The sequence below is a fragment of the Magnolia sinica genome, chromosome 7 (genome assembly GCF_029962835.1).
Source record: "Magnolia sinica isolate HGM2019 chromosome 7, MsV1, whole genome shotgun sequence".
NCBI classification, from domain to species: domain Eukaryota; kingdom Viridiplantae; phylum Streptophyta; class Magnoliopsida; order Magnoliales; family Magnoliaceae; genus Magnolia; species Magnolia sinica.
Genome location: NC_080579.1, coordinates 79,576,790 through 79,600,718, shown reverse-complemented (window position 1 = coordinate 79,600,718; position 23,929 = coordinate 79,576,790). Strand labels below are relative to the sequence as shown.

Below are 23,929 nucleotides of genomic sequence, written 5' to 3'. Positions count from 1 at the left end.
ACTAGGAGCATCAATTTAAATATTCTGGCTTATGAAGAAGGACAGACTCCTCTCCCAAATTAAAGTTTTCCACATAAGGCTTCAATCTCTTACCATTAAACTTGTACTCATTATCATTACGTAGATTCTCAATTTCAATAGCCCCATGAGTATAAACATTCTTCACAATGAAGGGGCCTATCCATCTTAATCTTAATTTTTTTCAGAAAGAACTGGAGACGAGAATTGTACAATAGGATATTTTGCTGAGGTTCAAAATTCTTCCTCATGATGTTTTTGTCATAAAAATTTTTGGTCCTTTCTTTATAGATTTTAGAATTTTCATATGAGTCTCTCCTCGGCTCCTCTAATTCATTTAACTCTAATTTTCTTTGTCCACTTGTTTGGTCCATATCAAAGTTTAATTTCTTTATTGCCCAGTAGACTTTATGTTCCAATTCCATAGACAAATGGCAAGTCTTTCCATACACCAGTATGGGAACATTCCAATCGGGCTCTTATAAGCAGTCTTATAAGTCCATAAAGCGTTAGATAGTCTGAGGGACCAATCCTTCCTATCTGGCCTTATAGTTTTCTCTAAAATGTGTTTGATTTCACGATTAAAAATCTCAGCTTGCCCACTCATTTGTGGGTGGTATGGAGTGCTCACTTTATGCTTGATGTTATATTTCTTCATCAAAGCTTCTAATGTCCTATTACAAAAGTGAGACCCGCCATCATTAATGATGGCCTTTGGAGTTCCAAATCTAGAAAAAATATTTTCCTTGAGGAATCATATGACCACTTTGTTGTCATTGGTCCTACTTCGAACTGCCTCAATCCACTTTGAAACATAGTTCACACCAACCAATATATAAAGAAATCTAAAAGAAGATGAAAATGGGCCCATAAAATCAATACCCTAATAATCAAATATCTCTAATGGTAAAATTGGGGATAAAAGCATCATGTTGCGCCGGGACACTCTTCCCAACCTTTGACATCTATCACAAGCAACACAGAAAGCATAAGTGTCTTTAAACATGGTGGGTGAGTAAAAACCACACTGCAAGATTTTTGCAGTGGTTTTCTTAGTAGAAAAATGGTCATCACATGCTTCCATATGGCAAAAGGAAATAACACTCTGAACTTCATCCTCTGGGACACAACGTCTAAAAATCTGATCAGTCCTATATTTATATAAATACAGGTCATCCCAAAAGAACTTCCTAACCTCGGTTTCAAAACACTTCATATCTTGTGACTTCCAATGATATGGTATTTTTTCCGTTACAAGATAATTCACTATATCCGCATAGCAAGGCAATTTGAAGATCGCAAATAATTGTTTATCAGGGAAAGTGTCCTGGATATGTAACTCCTCAATGGAATCATCTAACACCAATCTGGAAAGGTGATCGGCCACTAAGTTTTCATTTCTTATCTTTTATGTCTAAGTCAAATTCTTGGAGTAGGAGGATCCATCTCAAAAGTCTCGGCTTTGCATCCTTCTTAGATAGCAAATATTTCAGAGCCAAGTAGTCTGTGAAAATGACTACTTTGGATCCTAGCAAGTAAGACCTAAACTTATCCAAAGTAAGAACTACTGTAAGTAACTCTTTTTCAGTTGTTAAGTAGTTCACTTGGGTTGAGTTTAGAGTTCTACTCGCACAGTAAATAAGGTAGGGCCGTTTATCTTTTCTTTGGTCCAAAACAACCCTTATGGCATAATCACTTGCATCGCATTTTAGTTCAAAAGGAAGTGTCCAATCTGGTAGATACATGATAGGTACAGTGATAAGGGATGATTTAATTTTATTAAAGGCACTTGCACACTTCTCTGTCCACTTAAATGAGACATCCTTTTGGAGAAGATTAGTCAAGGGTCTAGTAATGATACTAAAGTCCTTGGTGAATCTTTTATAGAAGATAGCGTGTCCTAGAACTGATCAAATATCTCAAACAATTCGGGGGATAGGTATATTAGCAATAATGTTGAGTTTTGAGCGATCTACCTTGATTCCCTTTTTTAGAGATAATATGGCCCAAAACAATTCCCTTTTGAACCATGAAATGACATTTCTTCCAATTTAAGACAAGATACTTCTCTTCACACTTAGATAAGATAAGAGATAAATTGTTGAGGCTTTCCTCAAAACCACTCCCAAACATAGAGAAGTCATCCATGAAAACCTCAAGAAACTTCTCAACTATATTTGAGAAAATATTTAACATACACCGTTGGAAAGTTGTTGGGGTATTACACAATCCAAATGGCATCCGTTTGAAAGCAAACGTGACAAATGGATAAGTGAACGTAGTTTTCTCTTAGTCTTTCAGGGCTATATCTATTTGGTTATATCCGAAATATCCATCAAGAAAACTATAGAATGAGTAACCTGCTACCCTCTCTAAAACTTGATCAATTAATGGTAAAGGGAAATAGTCCTTTTTTGTGACCTGGTTCAATTTTCTATAGTCAATGCAAACACGCCAACCAGTGGTGACACGTGTTGAAATGAGTTCATTATTAGAATTTTGCACAATAGTTGTTCCAGATTTCTTTGGGACTACTTGAGTTGGACTCATCTAAATACTATCGGATATTGGGTAGATGATTCCCACATCCAACAATTTGATCCCTCATTTTTTTACAACTTTCATCAAGTTTGGATTGAGACGCCTTTGAGGTTGTCTAATTGGTTTGGCATCCTCATCGAGATGGATCCGATGGGTGCATATGGAAGGGCTTATACCCTTAATATCAGAAATGGTCCAACCCAAGGCTCCTTTGTGGTCCCTTAGAACATTTAACAATTTTATCTCTTGATCCTTGTCTTAAAATGAAGAGATCACCACAGGATAAGTTTTATTTTCACTCAACTATACATACTTAAGCTCATTTGGTAGTGGTTTTAGATCAAGCTTTTGAACATTGGTTGGTGATGACAGAGGTTGCGAGTCCTCAATAGATAGGATTTGAGTGCGCAGTCTCCATTGATACATACCAATGTCCGGGATGGTAGTGCTCTCATTATCATCACAAATTTCAGCAAACACTTTTTCTAAATTAAAAATTTTAAAGTCTCCAAAGACTTGAATCAATTCCTTAGTCAGACTAGGTTCCAATTCCTCTTCTCCTATCAAGCAGTCCATGAAATTCGGCTCATGGATCTGATTATTATCAATGGGCTGCTTACATACTATTTAGCTCTAGAGTCATGTTACCAAAAGACAAGTTCATCATTCCATTTCTGCAATTTATGATTGCATTTGAAGTTGCTAGGAATGGGCGGTCTAAAATGATGGGAACTTGAGCGCTAATGTTTACACAAGGTTCAGTGTCTAGTACAATAAAATTCACAGGGAAGTAGAATTTCTCCACTTGGACTAGCACGTCCTCTAAAATTTCCCTTAGTACCTTAATGGAGCGGTTAACGAGTCGGAGTGTAATCATGGTTGGTTTAAGCTCCCCATTTGTTTGTAAACCAAATAAGGTACTAAGTTGACACTTGCACCCAAATCTAGCAAAGCAAGCTCAATTTGGAAATTCCCAATAATACAAAGAATAGTGGGACTTCCTGGGTCTTTCTATTTAGGTACGGCCCTTTGTTGAATGATAACGCTCACTTTCTTAGTAAGAAATGCCTTTTTGTACACATTTAATTTCCTCTTTATAGTACGCAAGTTCTTGAGATATTTAACATGTGATGAAATTTGTCTAATGGCATCAAGCAGAGGAATATTGACAGTAATTTTTTGGAACACATTCAACACCTCTTGATATTTCATGGGGACAATTGGGTTCCAAAGTCTAAATGGGAACGGAACTGGAGGCTCATGTGACTTGGTCTCTTTATCCTTTTATTTTTGCGGCTCTTGAAGCATAGTCGGTTCATCATTCTCTTGAGATGATCGCTCATCCTCCAGTATTTCTACCGGTTGCATTATCTTGTTATTGACGTCTTTTCCAATTCTCAAGGTAATGATGGCCTTAGCTTGTTCATGATGTAGCTCGCTTGGATTTGAGTCTCCAATGAAATGTGTGGTTCTAAGGTTTGGCAGTTGAGAAGATAAGGGTATCTTTTTCCTCAGTAATTAGTTGAGTCTTAATCCTAGCCACAATTGTCTTTAATTCCTGATTTGATTGAATTAGAGACTGATTCATTTGAGCTTAAGAGTTCATGAATACGATCAATGCATCCTCCACAAATGATCGCTTTGATGGGGGACACATATGGTGCATTGTTAAATGCCCCAAAGAAGTTATTTTGTGGAGGCATTTAAGGTGCATTGGGTGCATTAATTTGTAATCCATTCATCTAACTAAGATTAGGATGGTTACACCAATTTGGATTATACGTGTTTCTCATTAGTTGCATAACTGACCTTTGGTAGTTATTTATAGCATTTGCTTGCTCATGCTCATGCGTGATATTTTGTACAACTGGGATTATTGGACAATTCTTTGTGTCATGATTTACACCACCACAAATGTTACAAAAATTACCTAAGGAAGTGTTTACTTTAACCATATCAACCTTCCTAATTTCCAAGGCTTCGACCTTTCTAGCCAATGTAACGAATTTTGCATTAAGGTCGTCTTCCTCTTTTAGGACATACGTCCCCCGCTTTCTCTCTAGGAATGGGTCTAGCTTGGTCTGGTTTAACAGAGACATCACATGTCTGCTATTATCTGCTAACATGTCTAGAAAATCCCAAGCCTCATTATGATCCTTGTCAAGAAAGGTTCCACCATGCATCATCTCTATGAATTGACGGGTATCCATGGTGAGACCCTTTCGGAATGCATAATCGCATGTCATGGTTCATAACCATGATGTGGACAAGTAAGTAGAAGGTCTTTGAAGCGGTCTCAAGCTTGGAAAAATAGTTCATTCCTCTTTTGGGAGAACGACATGATTTCCTGTTTAAGTGCATTTGTTTTGTGCTCAGGAAAGAATTTTTTCAAAAACTCTCTACTTAAGGCTTGCAATGTAGTGATGGTATTAGGTCTTAAAGAGTTGAGTCATGCTTTGGCCTGATCCTTTTGAGAAAATGAGAATAACCTAAGCTTAAGTGCATCACTATTACCATTGTTTACTTGTAATGTTACAATTACTTCCTCAAAGTCCTTGAGGTGCAAGTAGGGGCTTTCAGAATCAAAGCCATGAAATTTAAGAATAAATTGAATCACACTTGGTTTAAAATTAATGTTCCCTATATGAGCAGGGAACACTATGCAAGATGGTAAAGTTGATCTCTCAGGGTGTAAACGTTCACATAAAGTCTGTGGTTGGTTTAACACATTCCTATGAACTTCATTTTCATCTTCAAGAGGAGGATTATGTTGATTTTCTCTATTTTGATTTATAGTTGGATCTGACAGATTTGGATTTGGATTATCAACTGGGTCTGCCATGGAATCCAAGTGATGTTGAGTGCCTCTTCTAAGTGAATGATCAAAGCCTGGAACTATTTCGCCTTCAGAGGAGAGTCGATTGTTTTGATCCATACTACAACGGGACATAAACCATCTACACCACATAACAAATACCACTAATTCAAATAGCAGGTATGATACTTAAAATAAAAACAAAAACTTAACCAACAACCCAAGCGGCAGGGCCAACTATGAGGGTTCAATCCACAAAGTAAAAATAAATCAACAATTCAGGCGGCAGGGCCGACCATGAGGGTTCAATCCACAAAGCAAAAATAAATCAACAACCCAGGTGACAGAGCCAACCATAAGGGTTCAAACCACAAAGTAAAAATAAAAAAATAAATCAACAAAAGTAAAACTAATGTAGAAATTAAACTATACTGATTAGGAAAATAGATTCATCGAATGATCTTTGTAATTAAACAACAACTATAGGACAATCATAGCACTTAGGTGATAAAATCCCAAGCAAAAAAACCTTATGTCACAGTTAGTGCTTGAAAGACTCAACTGAATTTACTATCAAAGAAAAATAGAAAATCTACAGAAATTTTGGAGGGTTTAGAAGAGAACTTATCTTAAAAAAGAACTTACCTTAGCTATCTTTCACAAATCTAATTTATCTCAATCACCCCGACAATGGCACCAAAAACTTGATTATTTACCTCCAAGTGCAGAGATTCGTAAGTAGTATCCCATGAATACAGGGTCAATCCCACATGGAGATGAATTGCGAGAATGAGAAAATCAAATGCAAAACAAACTAAGTAATAAAAAATTAAACCGATGATTTGATTTTAGGAGTTTTGAATGGATGTAATTCAATTAAATTAAAACAACACCCAATCTTCAAAGTTTCACACATAGGTTAATGTTCCAAAATCATGATAACTTGGATAACACAACTAGGATCTGAGCACTATGGTCAGCCTAATCGAAAAATAAAATAGTTTAAATATTTTAATAAATAATATAAAAGATTAGAAAATTATGGATTTGCAACATTTATATATATTCTCAAGCGTTAGTGATTTTAAGAATTCAATATCAATGAGATAATGAATATCAAAGAAATATAGCAGGTTGAGAACCTCTCATATCTAGGAAATCTAATTGATTTAAGGTAAGCCTATCCATCAATATGGATCTCATATGATGGAAACATATAGATCTCACATGAGGATAAAAAACTAAACTTAAATCGTATATAACATACATACACCATTCTTCTCGTCATTAAAAACAATCAATCATCAAAACTTGAAGAATTATCAAAACCCACGTGCTTCCCTTCTAGCTTGGGTTAGAGGAAACTAGAAAAATATAACTAGAAAAAAGAAAGCAACAAGAAAGAATAAATATCTAAAAGCTTCTAAAGAAAAACAAATTAAAACTATGAAACTTTTCAAAAACCCTAGATCTTGCTTTGAGATGCTTTGAATGATGCTTAGGAAAGCCCTGAGAAGCCCTATTTATAAGTGGAGAACTCTAACTTTCGCACCATGTTGGAAAACTCTAGAAACCGCCTCAAATTTATGCAATTTGTCAAAATAGACTTCACGCTACGTAGTTTTCCAAAATAGACTTCAGAGTTTCAGAATATGCTTTTTCAGGATGATTTCATGATTCTTTACTTCAAATCTTTGATTCTCTTCATTCCTCATTTAGTTTTCTTAGATATTTGGCATGTGAATTCTTCAATCTTGATCTCCTAAGATCCATTCCTTGCTGTTGTGATTCTTGAGCATCAAATCCATGCTTTTAGCACCCTTTTCAATCCAAGCTCTTAAATTCACCTTGCAACATAAACATGAGTAAAATAGAACATTAAGTTGATTCATGTTCATAAAACCAAGATATAAATGAGAAAATTATGCATTATTTAAGTCTCAACAGCAAGTGGGGCCCGCACCACACATGCGTTGCACAGTCCACTTTGAATTGTGTCAAAAACTATAACTTTTAATATGGGTATCGCAATAAGGTGTGCCATGCAATGTTGGAATCACAATGCCTATGCGGTCGCCAATGTACAACTCTCGGGTTGTTGCGGTACTAAAACAGCACTCGATCGGTACTCACTAATCTGGTCTCTTTTCGGGTATACTGACACTATAAACAAAACATATAAAGGGTTAATTAGGGTATGAGTCTAACAATCAAGGACTGGAGAATAGATAAATGAGGTACCTTGGTGACTTAACCTTAGACCCTAAACAACATTAGCCTCTGGATGATCCTAAACTTTACTGGTAAACTTTGGTTGATCATACACAGTCTTATGACTCAAATCGGAACATGATAAGTAAGGCTAAAAGTTGTGCAAAACTGTTGTGAAAGCATATGCCCAAAACAACCGTTTTTTAGTGAAGCTTGAAGCCATTGACAAACCATCGATGCGTCTCGAGCGAACCTTCAATCAGTTGAAAGTCAGGGTTCAAGCAATCAAACTCTATGCTCGATTAATCGAAGGTCGCCAAAAACCTCCAGCAACTAATTCACTAAATAGCTGAAATTTCTCGATCCATCGAAGGACCCTTTAATGCCATCGAAGGGGAATTCAATCGATTGAAGGCATCATTCGATCGATCGAGAGAGCAGTTTTTTGTCCTTTATTATAATTATTATTGGAACTCCGTTCCTTTATATAGGGCATTTCATTCTTGGGTATTTTAATGAGTTTTTTGTACAATAGAAACTTAGGTAATTTCCCACTCATATCCCTCACCTTAGACTCTATACCAAAGAGATCCATGATAATCTTCTTGTGATTATTCACTCTAATTAGCATTTCATGCTTTATTACGAAGATGTGGATGAGCTCTCCATTATCTAGATACCAGACACTAAGCTTATTAATATATACTTGTGTAAATCTTCTAGGAAGACTCATCTAGGTGAATCTCCTTTGGAACTATCTCATTAGTTGTAGAAGATTTCACCATCCTATCTTTCCTTGGTCACCTTCTTGGTGCATCTCATGCAAGGTGAATGTTCGTAGGAGTTGAAGCATCGACGTCAACGATTGATGGACCAATTGAGAAACTGATTCACGTATGGAAGAGCATTGAACAAACATCTTAAGACGACGCATCAAAAGTGGCTCAATCCGACAAGTAAGTTGTCACTTGTAAGAGTCCACATACACTCTTTCTTTATGTAGGATTGAGTGTAAGAGTTTGTGATGCAAACTTGATAGGTTTATTTGTAAGACCTAAGCTCTTGTGTAGGGTTGAATTCACCAACACAGGTGTGTACATTGTCCACCGGGCACGGGTGTATACGTGTTAGTCTCCATGGGAGCATTCAATAGGAGTGTACGTAGGTCATTGGATTAGAACCGCTAATGGTTGTTGGTTAGAGTTTCTTACGGTAGCCACTGACGCGGATAAAAATAGTGCCTCTAACACGAGAGTATACATATATATAGGTTAGTGGTTAGCCTAGGAGAAACCATGTAAAGGTTAGAGGTGAACCATATTTAAAACCTCTAATAGTGAATACCGGTACATTTAAGAATAGTGTGTCCGCTAGGAGTGGAGTAGGAAAACCGAACCACTATACATGCTTGTGTTTGCGATTATGAATGTTTGCAATTTTAATTCATGCTTATGTGTTTGATTAGTAAAATCATATGAATGCTTGGATTGAGTTTTATGTTATATACTTGTTAAACACATACAAGTACATTATCTATATAGACTAGTTACTTGATTGGAACATCATTTATATTCTACGTGGTTGGACTCACTTTGGCTTGAAAGCCAATTGCATTCTTAGCTTGAATTTGTAAATTGATTTAAAGTAGGCAATTGTAATTTTAATGGTATAAATTTTAAATTGGTAATAATCACTCCCCACTGGTACTTAGCCATAATTTTATAGCTTCATTGAATTTCTGCACGCACCATGGTAGACTATCCCTACCATAATGTATGTATTGTATTTATATTGTCCATCCATTTGGAGATATCATTTTAATGCACGGGCAAAAAAATGAGACGAATTCAAAGCTCAAGTGGACCCCCTGTTATATATATATATATATATATATATATATATATATATATATATATATATATATATATATATATATATATATATATATATATATATATATAACAAACATCAAGATAGTGGCGCCTACTTTTGAAACCTATCACCTTAATGTTTATTTGACACGTAACATGTTAATAAAATAACATAAACCCCGTTGAAGGGAAAACGCAAATATTAGCAAAAACTTCTCTAGCATCATAAATTTTGACCGGTAGTCATTTTTCCTTTTTTTAAAAAAATTATTTTTTTATTTTTATTAAAGGAGTCCATGTGAGCTTTGGATGACTTATTCTTTGGCTCATCTATTAAAATGATCTCCCCAAATGGATGATCGCTGCGGATACAGTAAATACGTCAAGGTGGAGTGTAAAAAACTTAGGAAGGTTACTTTAGTAGCAATATTGGTACTCACTATGTCGATAGTGAATCAGGCTGGTGGCTGGTGGTCGGTGCTCCGTGAGCCGATGATGTATGTGTCTCATCTATTTTTTCCGGATCATTTTTATGAGACTAAAAATGAGGTAATCCTAATCCTAAGTTGACAACAGTATAGGAAACAGTGTTGAATGAACGTAGACCATTAAAAACTTTTTAGGGTCATAAAAGTTTTGGATAGATTATCTTTGTTTTTTCCCTTCATCTGGGTCTGTATGACCTAATCAACAGATAGGATGTCAAATAAACAGTACAGTGGGCCTTAGGAGGATTTTAACGGTGGACATCCGATCACTATTTTTTTTTCTTGTGATGTGGTCCACCTGAGATTTATATTCCTCTCATTTTTGGGAATATAAATCTGAAGTGTTCAGTATCTAATCTGCTCCCCAGGCTGTGAAATAATTATTACCCATTTAGCCCGTATTTACCACTGAACTGAAATTTCAAACAAGCCCTTTCCTTTTGGTGCGTTGATCGATGGCACTTCGCGGCGGTTCCAGGGAAATTGGTTTTCTTCTATGCCGTTGGGCCGTCCAGATTGATTGGGGCCGATCGGGTCCCTGAGCTGCCGACAATTTGTGAAGTGAGATGCAACAGATCTGGACTGTTCGAATTGATTAGGCCTGTCCCCGTGCAATTGGAAGCCCTGATCTAATGAGAAATGGGCCAGATGGGTCCAGTGGAATTCCGATTTCTGCTTGGCCTCCATTCTGACTGCCTTAAGTCTTCTAAGATCAGTGTGGCGGCTTCAGACAACTCAGTCTGGAGCCCATATGGCAGTTTGGGCTGTCCAGATTGATCAGGGCCACCATTTACTGATTGGGCAACTGACCTGCCAAAAAATTTGTGAAGTGGTGCCCAACAGATCTGGACCGTTCAAACTGATCAGGCCCTGCCCCTGTACAATTGGAGGCCATCTATGACAAATGGGTCATATATGTCCAACGGAACAGCTGTCGGACATCTACTGAGATCAGGTTGTGTCAGTGCGGGGCCCATTCATGGTGTGCTAACAATGACAACCTTTACACGTTACGGGGTCGTAGCGGCCAGCTGTTATGGAAAAAAATGACTTGTAATTGCCGTTAATAACACGTTACATTCCATATAAAGGTTGTAATAGCCCTGTAATGGCTTATTATGGGACTTATACAGGTTTTTTATATTTTTTAATCAATATTACGGGACATATATAAGTTTTTTGGGAGTTTTTTCTTAAAAAAAAAAGAAAAAAAGAAAAAAAGAGAGAGAGAGAGAGAGAGAGAGAGAGAGAGAGAGAGAGAGACTATAACGGTTGTTACGCTACCCTAACAGCCGTTATGCCCAACATCGTAAAGGTAACAGTGGTGACCGTTACGGCCACCATTACCGTTACGGAACGCCTTGGGCCCATTGGGCTTCAGACAACACAATGTGGAGCCCCCTGGGATCTGATCTCTTGGAAAAGGGCCATTCTGCCTCCATGAGCATGACGTGGGGCCTGCTTCAATCCCTAGTTTCCATGCAAATTTTTTACGTACCTGAATTGTTGTTGCTCACTCTAGCTGCTGGTCCAGGTTGCCGCCCGAGGTTCCATTCCTGCTGTTGTAGATCGAGCATACATTCCTTTGAAGAATGATCCATGCCATCAGAGGTGAGATCGGTTTGCCTGTTCCTTCTGTAGTGTGGTGATGACTGATGTGGGGCTCATCTTTAGCCATTTTGGTCATTGGATGGTCCCGATCTTGGGCTGCAGATGATCAGTGTATATATTACATCCTGATCATTAGTAGGGTCCATCTCATGATTATTGGGGCTGGATGATTGGTCTGATTTGTTGGATGTATGGCTGTTTTGCTTCTATTTGGTTGGGCATCTAATGGGGCCAATGAAATGACACCACACTGCAGCCTGACAGAACTGGATATTACTCTGGCCTAACTGGATCCATTGGCCCTGCAGTTCATTAGGCGTGCTATCTATCATCCCAACTGATCTAGAAGTCAGTCCAATCCAAGAGTTGGGCCACACCAAAGTAACCCCTTGTGAAATCATGCTTAAACCCTTAAGTGGTGTGGGCTACATAAGTCTTGGAATGTACTGAATTTTAGGAAATCCATCCTGCTGGTATATGCATTAGATAAGTTAAATGGATGACATGTACAAACCATAGTAGACCCAACATGCATGTTGAAAGATTTTAATGGTGGGACTTTCAACCATTTCCCACTTTGAGTGTTGAATGGACGCGGATTGCCTACTGACAGTGCTCTGTTGCCCCGCATGATATATATGTGTTTCATCAAAGTGGTCTATTTATTTTTTTCAGATCATTATAGAGCACAATCCCGAAAATGAGAGATCTATATCTCAATTGGACCACACCACAGGAAAACAGCAGCTATTGAAGGCCCACCATTAAAAACTTCCTAAGGCTCAATGTAATGTCTATTTGTCATCCACCTTGTTGATTAGGTGATGCACACCTGCATGAAGAGAACGCAAATATCAACTTAATTCAAAACTTTGCTGTGGTGTTCCATCTGAGACTTAGATCTACCTCATATTTGGTTTCATGACATAAAATAGTCTGGAAAAATGGTTAGAAGGCGTGGATAGAATACATGTTGCAATGCCAGTAGCCACCTCACAATGATTCGGGATCCGAACAGAGAATTCCTGTTACCCTAATGGTTTGGCGTCCGAAGCTGTTTTTTTTTATTTTTATTTTTTTAGTGAGTGGTGACGTGGACCAATGGGAATTAGGGTATCAGGAATTCTCTGTTGACCTGGTACCAGAGGATCCCGACTCCCTCGGAATTGGCGCTGTCAGTAGCAGTCGGAGTCTGTGTTGAATCTACCTATTTTTTGGGAAGCGGGTTGGCTGGTTTACCAAAGACGCGGGTTTCATACGAAAGCCTAAGTTCGTGTGCTGGGAACTTAGGTGGGCCAACTGTGATGTTTGTGGGAAATCCTACCCGTTTATCTATTTTGTAAGTTGATTATAGGACATGATGCCAAAAATGAACCGTTTCCAAAGCTCAAGTGAGCCGAAACCGTGATAATCGAACGTCCACGGTTGAAATATTCATAGGCCACAACTGTTTTGAATCATGCTAATATTTGTGACTTCAATTCATCCCTGTAGGAATGAAGTTATTAACGGTATGGATGTCATGTAAACATCACTGTCGATCCCAGGTGGGTTTCAACGGTAGTAATTTCCCTAACCACATTTTCCTTTAGTACGGCCCACTTGAGCTTTGGATACAGTTCATTTTTTGAATCATGTCCTGAAATTAACTCATAAAACGGTTGGAAGGTGAGGATTTCTCACAAACATCACAGTGGGCCCCACCTGGTCCCAGTGCAGGAACTTCCTGCAAAAGGCTTTTGTAGGAAATCCGCATCCGTTTGCCAAACACCAGCTATATAGCTGATGTAGGTAGGTATCGTGCGAAGATGAGCACTGACGTACCTCGAGCTTCGAGTTGTACGAACGGTACAAAGGGGAAACGGATTGGCTACTCCCCCGACACCCGCCCCAGAGCTGGTGGTCGGTGCTCCGTGGGCCATCATGATTTATATGTTTCATCCATTCCGTTCATCTATTTTTCTAGATCAATTTATGGTACTAAACAAAAAATGAGGTATATCCAAGTCTCAAGTGGACCACATTACACGAAACAGTGTTGAATGAACTTCGACCGTTAAAAACTTTTTGGGGGCATAAAAGTATTGGATCAAGTTGATATTTGTTTTCTCCCTTCATCTGGGTCTTTATGACCTAATCAACGGATTGGATGGCAAATAAACAGTACAACGAGCCTTACGAGGATTTAAATGATGGATATCCAATCACTATTGTTTTCTTGTAGTGTGACCCACTTGAGATTTATATCCCTCCCAATTTTTTGGGATAAAGACATAAAATGCTATTTAGAAATGGATGAATGGAATGGATGAAACACATACATCATGGTGGGGCCCACAGAGCACCGACCACCAGCTCGGGGCTGGTGGGGAGTAGCCAATCCATTTCCGTACAAAGGAGAGCGAAGTTACATGTGCCCCACAGTGATGTATTTATCATATCTACACCGTTCAGCCATTTTTCTAGATAATTTTATAGCATTATACAAAAATTAAATTATATCCAAAGATCAAATGGACCACACCACAAATAGCAGCGGGGATAATGATTTTCACCATTAACAAATTCATAGGGCCCACTATAATGTTTATTTTCCATCCAATCTGTTCATAAGGTCACAAAGACCTGGATGAAGAGAAAAAACAAATTTGATTTGTGTGACCCCATAACAATTTCAATGGTAGATGTTCAATCCCCCACTTTGTGGTGTGGTCCACTTGATGGTTAGATATGTCTTATTTTTCGTCTCAAGCTTTACTACGAGCTCATCAAATGGATGGAGGGTTTGGATACACTGGATGAGCTCGCCAAATGGATGGACGGTTTGGATATGACGCATACCTAATGATGCGATGAGTTCACCAAATGGATAGACGGTTTGGATATAACGCATACCTAACGATGCGACCTCAGAACTTGCTGACGTCAATCCACCGGCTATGTATTTGTGTGTGGTACACCAGGCAATCCGCTTCGAATTTTATGTGCCCTGGTGCAAACGAAAGTCATTCCGTCCACGTCAGTAGAAGTAACGCCCCTATTTCCTTAGGACGAGGATGGCAATTTCCTGCAACCCGGTTGTAGGTAGCCAGGCGAGGATTAGCTGGTAACGGGTTGAGCACTACTGAAGTGACGTCACCAATTTCTGTGGCCCACTTTGATATATGTGTTGTATACATAACGTCTATCCATTTGGGGAGATTATTATAAGTCATGAGCCCAATAATGAGGCAGATTCAAATCTCAAGTGGACCTATTGCCTTTTTGTGGTTTAAAAAAATAATTAAAAAATGAAATTTCAAATTTTCAAAATTTCGGAATTTTCCCGCCAAAATACCTTTTTGAATTTTTAAATTAAAAAGTGCGGTGTGTGTGCTTTGTCCCACATCGGAAATATAGAGAAAAGTTTGGTGGTTTAAATGAGATGTTGAGAAGGGTATTCTTACTTGGAGCTTTTTTGGAAGAGATGAAACCTGGTTTCGCACTGGAACACACGCACACACGTACGCGCGCGCGCGCGCTCGGGCTCGGGCACGGGCACTGGCGAGGGCGTGGGCAGTGAGGCAGTGTGGCTGTAGTGGCGCTAGATGGCGCACTTTGCACTTCGCACGTGCGCATCGTGTCGCAGAGAGGTCGCTCCCTCGCGAACCGGCACGAACTCGGCGCGACCTCGGTGCGATGGGTCTGGTCAGAGCCTTAGGGCGGTGTGGATCTGAAATGTTGGAAATGAGCCTGGGTTTTATAGGTGACTGAGAACGGTCGGATCTTAAATCTGAAACGTCCAGCTGTTTCTTAAACGGATAGCTACCTTAAAAGCCACAACGGTCCGAAAACGGATGGGCCAGGATGATCCAACAGTCAGATCTACAGATCCAATGACTAGAAACGTCTAAGATTAATGGACAACGGCAAGAAACATTTTTCAAACGTTCTGGACCATTGAATACCACACAACAACGAGTCTAAACCTGAGGCCTATATAAACTGGACCATTCCAGTCCGATTTCATCATCTCAACACACTATCTCCCCATCAAATTAGATACAGTCCATAGCTTCAAATTAGAATACTGTTGTCATCTCCATAGTCTAATTCTGCCAGAATAAATCGACTGCGTTAAAATTGTTCCATAGTGGACCTATCGTGATTGCTACACGCTGGATCCAGATAAGGCTTGTCTTATCCTGGAAGCAATTCGCCTGTAACCCATCAGCAGTTGATAAGGGGGCGAATCACGCTTTAAGGACAGCGTATTTTATACGTGATTCAGCCTAGTGATAATTTTATTTTATTATTTATTTTTCGGTTTATCCAAAAATAGTTTCTGTAACAATCTTAAAGCGTGATTATGGACATCGAAAGTGTTGCATCAATCAAACTGATGAACCAGGATCTGATCCGATTGGACCAATTCGATGGTTCAAATTTCACTAGATGGCAGGACAAGCTGAAATTCCTGCTGACCGCGCTGAAGATCTTCTACATCTTGGACCCGACTCTCCAACCTCTGCCTGAAGCAAAGGACACTAACACTCCAGAACAGATCGCTGCTAGGATCAAGCGACAAGAAGATGAACTGCTGTGTCGTGGCCACATCCTTAATGCTCTCTCTGATCGATTGTATGATTTGTACACAGGGACTACATCAGCGAAAGAAATTTGGAGCGCACTGGAATACAAATACAAGGCTGAAGAGGAAGGTACACAGAAATTTCTAATTGTCAGGTATTTTGAGTTCACAATGGTAGACAATCTACCACTGCTTGCCCAAATTCAAGAACTGCAACTTATTGTAAATAAAATAAAAGCCATAAAAATCGATCTTCCTGAATCCTTTCAAGTTGGAGCTATAATCGCAAAGTTGCCTCCGAGCTGGAAAGATTACACGAAGAAACTACTGCATAAATCCGAAGAGTTCACCCTAGAACAAATCCAGAAGCATCTTCATATTGAAGAAGAATCTCGTAACCAAGACAAAAAGGATGACGCTAATGGTGCATCCTCATCCAAGGTGAACGCAGTAGAAAAGACATCCCAAAATAATACCTATGAGAAAGCTGATTCTCTTAAACCTAACAAAGATCAAGGAAAATTCAAGACAATCCAAAAGAAGAAAAACGGCAAACCTAAGGGAGCTTGCTATGTCTGCGGCAAGACCGGGCATTTCGCCCGAGTCTGTAGGGACCGAAAAAAGCCTAAGAAAGAGGCTAATGTAGTAGACGATGAAATCGTAGCCATGGTCACAGAAGTGAACCTAGTTCAAGAGAAAATCCCTGGTTGGTGGTACGATACAGGTGCCACAGTCTATGTATGTAATGATCGATCTGCTTTCAAAACCTATGAAAATGAGACTAATGGTCAAGAGGTTCAAATGAGAAATGAAGGATGATCGAAAGTTGTAGGCAAAGGAACTGTGGAATTACTCTTTACCTCTGGAAAGAAGATAATCCTGACCAACGTACTGCATGTCCCAAACATAAGGAGGAATCTTGTCTCAGGGGATCTCTTGAGCAAGCCTGGGATTAGGGTTATATTTGAATCAGGCAAGCTGATCTTGTCTAAGAATGGGAACTTTGTGGGTAAGGGATACGCTTGTAATGGGATGATCAAACTCTCTTTAAATGAAAAGAATTCTTCTGCTTACATGATTGAGTCTGTAACACTATGGCATGGTAGACTAGCCCATATTGGCTAGAGTACCATAAAACTCATGGCTAAGAACGGCCTAATATCATACAATGATAGTGACAAAGATAAATGTGAAGTATGCATACGGTCTAAAATAATAAAGAAACTATTCCCTAGCGTTGAGAGATCCTCTCAAATATTAGACCTAGTGCATACTGACATATGTGAACTAAACGGGGTTCTTACCCGTGGAGGTAAAAGGTACTTTATAACATTTATAGATGATTGTTCAAGATATGTATATATATATCTGTTAAAATCGAAAGATGAAGCATTTAATGCATTCAAAATCTATAAAGTTGAAGTAGAAAATAATTAGATAAAAATATTAAAATCCTTCGTAGTGATCGAGGAGGAGAATATTTTTCTAATGAATTTTCTAACTATTGTGAAGAACACGGCATAATACATCAGTGCACAACACCTTATACACCACAACAAAATGGTGTAGTAGAGAGAAAAAATAGGACGTTAGTAGAAATGGTCAACTCAATGCTAATACAAGCACAGTTGCCATTAAACCTATGGGGAGAAGCGCTATTAGCTGCATGTCATGTTTTAAACCGAATTCCTTCTAAGAAAACCAAGACCTCTCTATACGAAATATGGAAAGGAAGAAAATCAACATAGGGTATCTTAGAGTGTGGGGGTGTCTTGCATATTGCAAAACTCTATAACCTAAAAGAACTAAATTAGGACCAAGAGCTATCAAGTGTATCCTTGTAGGATATGCACAACATAGTAAGGCCTATAAACTTTTAGACTTAGACTCCAATGTAATCATAGAGTCTAGAGATGTAGAGTTCTTTGAGAATTCTGTATTCACGGAGAAAAAGAATACTGAGATTTAATCTCCTAATGAAAATATAAAAGAACCTCAAATAGAAGAGAAAACTCCTAGTGAACCTCGTAGGAGTCAAAGAGCAAGAGTAGAAAAGAGTCTTGATCCTGATCAAATAGACTCTCAACGACTCTCTTTTCATCTAGTTAAGGGTGATAGAGAGAAGGTGATTAGGAAAATACCTATGGTTTTGACTATAAAAGATGAACCTAAAACCTTTAGTGAAGCTATGTCTTCAAGAGACTCCGCTTTTTGGAAAGAAGCCATTAATGATTAAATGGATTCTATAACATCTAACCAAACATGAAAATTGGTAGATCTACCTCCATGTTCTAAACCAATAGGTTGTAAATGGGTATTTAAGAAAAAATATCACATAGATGGTACCATTCAAACCTTTAAGGCAAGGTTAGTTGCTAAGGGTTTCTGATAGAAAGAAGGAATCGATTATTTTGACACTTATTCACCAGTAGCTCGAATAACATCGATTAGGATCTTATTTGCTCTTGCTTCCATAGATCATCTTCATATCCATCAAATGGACGTGAAGACAGCATTCCTAAATGGTGATCTCGATGAGGAGGTTTATATGGAGCAACGAGAAGGGTTTGTTCTACCAGGAAATGAAAGAAAAGTATATAGACTTGTTAAGTCTTTGTATGGATTAAAACAAGCACCAAAACAGTGGCATGATAAATTTGATTCTAAAGTTCTGTCTTATGGTTTTGAACACAATATTGCTAATAAATGTATATATTCAAAAGTATGTAATGATTATGTTATAATCATATGCTTGTATGTAGATGATATGTTAATAATCAGTAATAACATGGAAGGGATAACTGAAACCAAAAAGTTTCTCTCTTCAGTTTTCAAAATGAAAGATCTTGGACAAGTGGATACCATATTAGGTATCAAAGTTAAAAAACATAGTGGGGGTTTTGCATTATGTCAGTCTCATTATATTGAGAAAATAATAAACAAGTTTAATCACTTGAAAATTAAAGAGGTAAAGACCCCGTTTGATCCAAGTATCAAGTTAAAAGAAAACAGTGGAAGAGCAGTTGTACAACTAGAGTATGCTATTGTTATAGGTAGTCTTATGTATGCGATGCAATGCACAAGACCGGATATAACATACACTGTGAGTAAACTAAGTAGGTTTACAAGTAATCCAAGTGTTGAACACTGGAAAGCAATTAGTAGAGTTCTAGGTTATCTTAAAGAAACTAAAGAACTAGGGATATTTTACTCAGAATTTCCAGCAGTGTTGGAAGGATATACCGATGCAAGTTGGATATCGAGTGCAGGGGACAACAAGTCCACTACAGGGTGGATATTCACCCTAGGAGGTGCAGCTGTATCTTGGGGATCCAAGAAACAAACTTGCATAACGCACTCAAATATGGAATCTGAGTTCATAGCTTAGCTGCTACAGGCAAAGAGGCTGAGTGGTTAAGGGATCTTCTTTTAGATTTTATGCGAAGCCTATACCGACTGTTTCACGTCATTGTGATAGTGAAGCTACTTTAGCAAGAGCCTATAGTGGTACCTATAATGGGAAGTCCAGGCACATAAGTTTGCGACATGACTATGTAAGATAATTGATTCAAGATGGAATCATTGCAATTTTATATGTAAAATCAAGTAATAACTTGGCTGATCCTTTTACTAAACCTCTAACGAGAGAGGTAGTAAGGACAACATCTAGAGGGATGGGGTTGAAACTCTTTACTTAAAGTTTCACCAGTGAAAGAAACCCAACCCTAAATTAGAAAATCTCTAAATATTGGGTATAATGGGTAACAACAATTCACTGATAAGTGAAAAGTTTCAGCACTAAATAAATTGATAACCTCATCTAGGATGATAGTGCTGGCCATTATAAAGAGGGATGAGTATTGAACTCTTAATGAAATCCAGTCAAACAAGACAAGTATTTTAAACGGAAACACTGGAAGGATTTCACCTATGTGAACGTAGAAGTGGTGCCGCTTCTCATGAGACTTAGAGTTATCTTGGGATCATTCATAAAACAGGATAAGCACATGGCTATTAAAAGTGCTAAGCGAGATTATAAAGGAACACCTAACGCATAAGCTATTATGTGTGTAGTATTTTCGATTATATCATAAAGGAATAACTGGTTCAATGCTGCGGCAATCAAAAATTTTGAAATAACTTTAAAATGCTTACACAAAGGAAAGATTCAAATCGCAAGATATCTTTCTTTATGCATAATAACTGTTATTCTGGCAGAATTTTTTCATTATTTTAAAAACCAGTGGGGGATTGTTGCCTTTTTGTGGTTTAAAAAAAAATAATTAAAAAATAAAAATTCAAATTTTTAAAATTTTGGAATTTTTCTGCCAAAATACCTTTTTGAATTTTTAAATTAAAAAGTGCGGTGTGTGTGCTTTGTCCCACATCGAAAATACAGAGAAAAGTTTTGTGGTTTATATGAGATGTTGAGAAGGGTATTCTTACTTAGAGCTTTTTTGGAAGAGATGAAACACGGGTTGCGGTTCCAGTGCGAAGCACTAGAACACACGCACGCGAGGGCGTGGGCAGTGTGATTGTAGTGGCGCTAGATGGCGCACTTTGCACTTCGTACGTGCACATCGTGTGGCTGTAGTGGCGCACTTTGCACTTCGCACGTGCTCATCGTGTCACAGAGTGGTCGCTCCCTCGCGACCTTACGCGAACCGGCGCGAACTCGGTGCGATGGGTCTGGTCAGAGCCTTAGGGCGGTGTGGATCTGAAATGTTGAAAATGAGCCTGAGTTTTATAGGTGACTGAGAACGGTCAGATCTTAAATCCAAAACGTCCAGCCAGTTCTTAAACGGATAGCTACCTTAAAAGCCACAACGGTCCGAAAACGGATGGGCCAGGATGATCCAACGGTCAGATCTACAGATCTAATGACCAGAAACGTCTAAGATTAATGGACAACGGCCAGAAACGTTTTTCAAACGTTCTGGACCATTGAATACCACACAGCAACGGGTCTAAACCTGAGGTCTATATAAACTGGATCATTCCAGTCCGATTTCATCATCTCAACACACCATCTCCCCATCAAATCAGATACAGTCCATAGCTTCAAATTAGAATACTGTTATCATCTCCATAGTCTAAGTCTGCCAGAATAAATCGACTGCGTTAAAATTGTTCCATAGTGGACCTATCGTGATTGCTACACGCTGGATCCAGATAAGGCTTGTCTTATCCTGGAAGCAATTCGCCTATAACCCATTAGCAGTTGATAAGGGGGCGAATCACACTTTAAGGATAGCGTATTTTATATGTGATTCAGCCTAGTGATAATTTTATTTTATTATTTATTTTTCGGTGTATCCAAAAATAGTTTCTGTAACAGGACCTACCACAGAAACCAGTAGGACAATGTCATTCACTGTTGAAATCTTCTAAAACCCCGTCGTGATGTTTATTTGAAATATAACCTGTTCATAAGTTAACATAGAAAGCACAAATATCAGATTGATTGAAAACTTATGCAACCCTCAAGAAACTTTTAATGATAGGTGTTCGATCATCACATGGTTTTTCTGATACTTGACCTTTGGATCTACCTCATTCTTTAGCTCATGCTAAAAAATGATTTCTACAAATGAATGGACAGTATTGCTGTTACATATACATCAATGATGGATCCACAGAACTTGTTGACATCACTTCAGTAGTTGGATTCACTCTTCACTACGTCAATAGCCAATCCGCCTCCCGGTAGCCTCGTAAACCATGCTTTGCGCGGCGTTGGCATGTTTCTGTTATGAATCCCGAGCCTCTCCTTTGCCAGGAAAATCCTGCTTGTTGTTGCCATCTAATTGTCCCACATCATCACACATTGCATTTAATGTAGTAATGCTAACGAGGACGCTGATTTCCTGGCGAGTTGGAGCATAAAATAACAAAAGAACAAGTGTATGAAATGCCTTGGTGACCCTAATCCTTGACTTAAAACAACCTAAAACTATGGATGATCTTAACCCTAATAGGTAAACTTTTTTATTGATCATCCCTTAAGCCATAAGAGCGTAAATTGACCACCCTTAGATTAGTTTTAGAGGTCCCGAGTTGCTATAATAACTGCACAAATTCAGCAACCTTCGGTTCCATCAAAATTGGTCAGAATAGGACAACAAGTACAACCCTAAATTTCTTCCTCATTCGTCTACAACTGAACAAATCTTTGGTTGGACTCGGTGCCACCGAACTGTGAATTTGGTTTGACCGAAAATGATATAAAAAAAAAATAGTCAGCAAGCTTTCATGAAAAATAGTGTATTTTGACTCTAACTGGATAGTCCTTCGGCTGGATTCGGTGCAAACGAATGTCATGTTCATTCCCACATAAGGCACCAAAATTTGTCCATCAACATTTGTGGGTTTTCCACAAGCTAATTTGATGCGAATGAAGACAACTTTGGTCGAACTGAAGACTAGCCGTTATGAATCCAGCAATCGAATCTTATTGGAAATGATGAATTTTTGGCATTTTAGAGACCATAATGCATCCCAATCTCTACCAAGCATCTTAGGCTCCATCCCAATTAGATCCATGGTATGTTCTTAGTGATTCTTCATTCTAATGAACATTCCAAGCTCCTCTACAAGAAGATCATGATCTTAACCCTTATTTAAAGTTTAGATACAATTTCTATTGCCAAATCCTAGTGTCTAGTAACCTCTAGAGTACCTATCAAGTATAATCCTCTAGGAATTCAACTTCCTATTAGTTGTAGGAGATTCTGCCCAACCTCCCATCACATTGGTCACATCGAAGAAGCATTACATGCAAGGTGATTGATCTTGGAGCTGAAGCCTTGGTAAAGCATCAGTATCATGGCCGGGGGAGTAAATGGAAGCTGATTGAAGCACGAGAGAGTATCGATCAAGCAACTTAAGACGATACATCAACGGGGCTCAATTCGATAAGTGTGTTATCATTTAGTGAGTCCATAAACACTCCTTGTGTAAGATTGAGTGTAAGAGTTTGATTGCCAAATTCGATTAGGTTCTTATGTAGGACCTAAATTACAATCGTTGTGTAGGCCACCAGGCACAAGTGTGTATGTGTTAGTTTCCGCTGGAGTATCCGGCAGGAGTAAACATAGGTACTTAGATTAAGATTAAGGTTCATGATGAGCATATAGAAAATTAAGTTTTCGAGGGAGCTGATTCTTGTGTAGGATTGTAAAGGTTAGAGTTGAACTTGATTTAAAACTTTTGATAGTAAAATCCGGTACACTCATGGGTTGAGTGGGTTCGCCGAGAGTGGAGTAAGGAAGCCAAACCACTATACATACTTGTGTTTGAGATTTTCTGTGAGTACTTGTTTAATTATACTTATGTGATGGAATGTTTAATTATGTGTATGCATGATAAGATCAATGCTATAAGTTAATTGGTAGAACATCCAACACACACATATACACTATCATGTTTATAGACTTGTTGCTTCATATGAATATGATTTGTAGTCTATGTGATTGGATCATTTATTAGCTTGCAAGCCTTAAAGTTAATTGCCTTACTTAGTTTTAATTGGAGATTAGTTAAAATTAGTAATTATATGTTTAAAGGCAAAAATTTTATTTGGTCCTAATCACTCCCCTTCTATAACATAGCCTTCAGTCCGTAGCCTCACCAAGCTTTCACAATATAGACCGCATGGCCCATTGCCTTGCACAATTTCAGATTGTCGCTCTGGGTTCTTGCGGGACACATATCAGCCTGATGCTAAGATGGAGTTTTCTTTCTGATTGGTCGAGAGGTAAGTGTTGGATTGTTTAGGTTGCATCTGTTGTTGTTAGAACACTTG

The 23,929-nt window shown here is 38.4% G+C and overlaps 1 protein-coding gene across 2 annotated transcripts in view; it reads left to right on the top strand.

Annotated features, from left to right (window-relative positions):
* The window catches only part of LOC131251495 (uncharacterized), an 81,715-nt gene that overhangs the window by 7,458 nt on the left and 50,328 nt on the right, over positions 1–23,929 (top strand). Inside the window, exon 3 of one of the 2 annotated variants that reach the window (XM_058252245.1) lies at positions 11,479–11,555. The exons of the other annotated variant lie outside the window; for it this stretch is intronic. Coding sequence (XP_058108228.1) covers positions 11,479–11,555 — 77 coding nt within the window. The remainder of the gene's footprint in view (positions 1–11,478; positions 11,556–23,929) is intronic. 2 annotated transcript variants of the gene reach the window in all.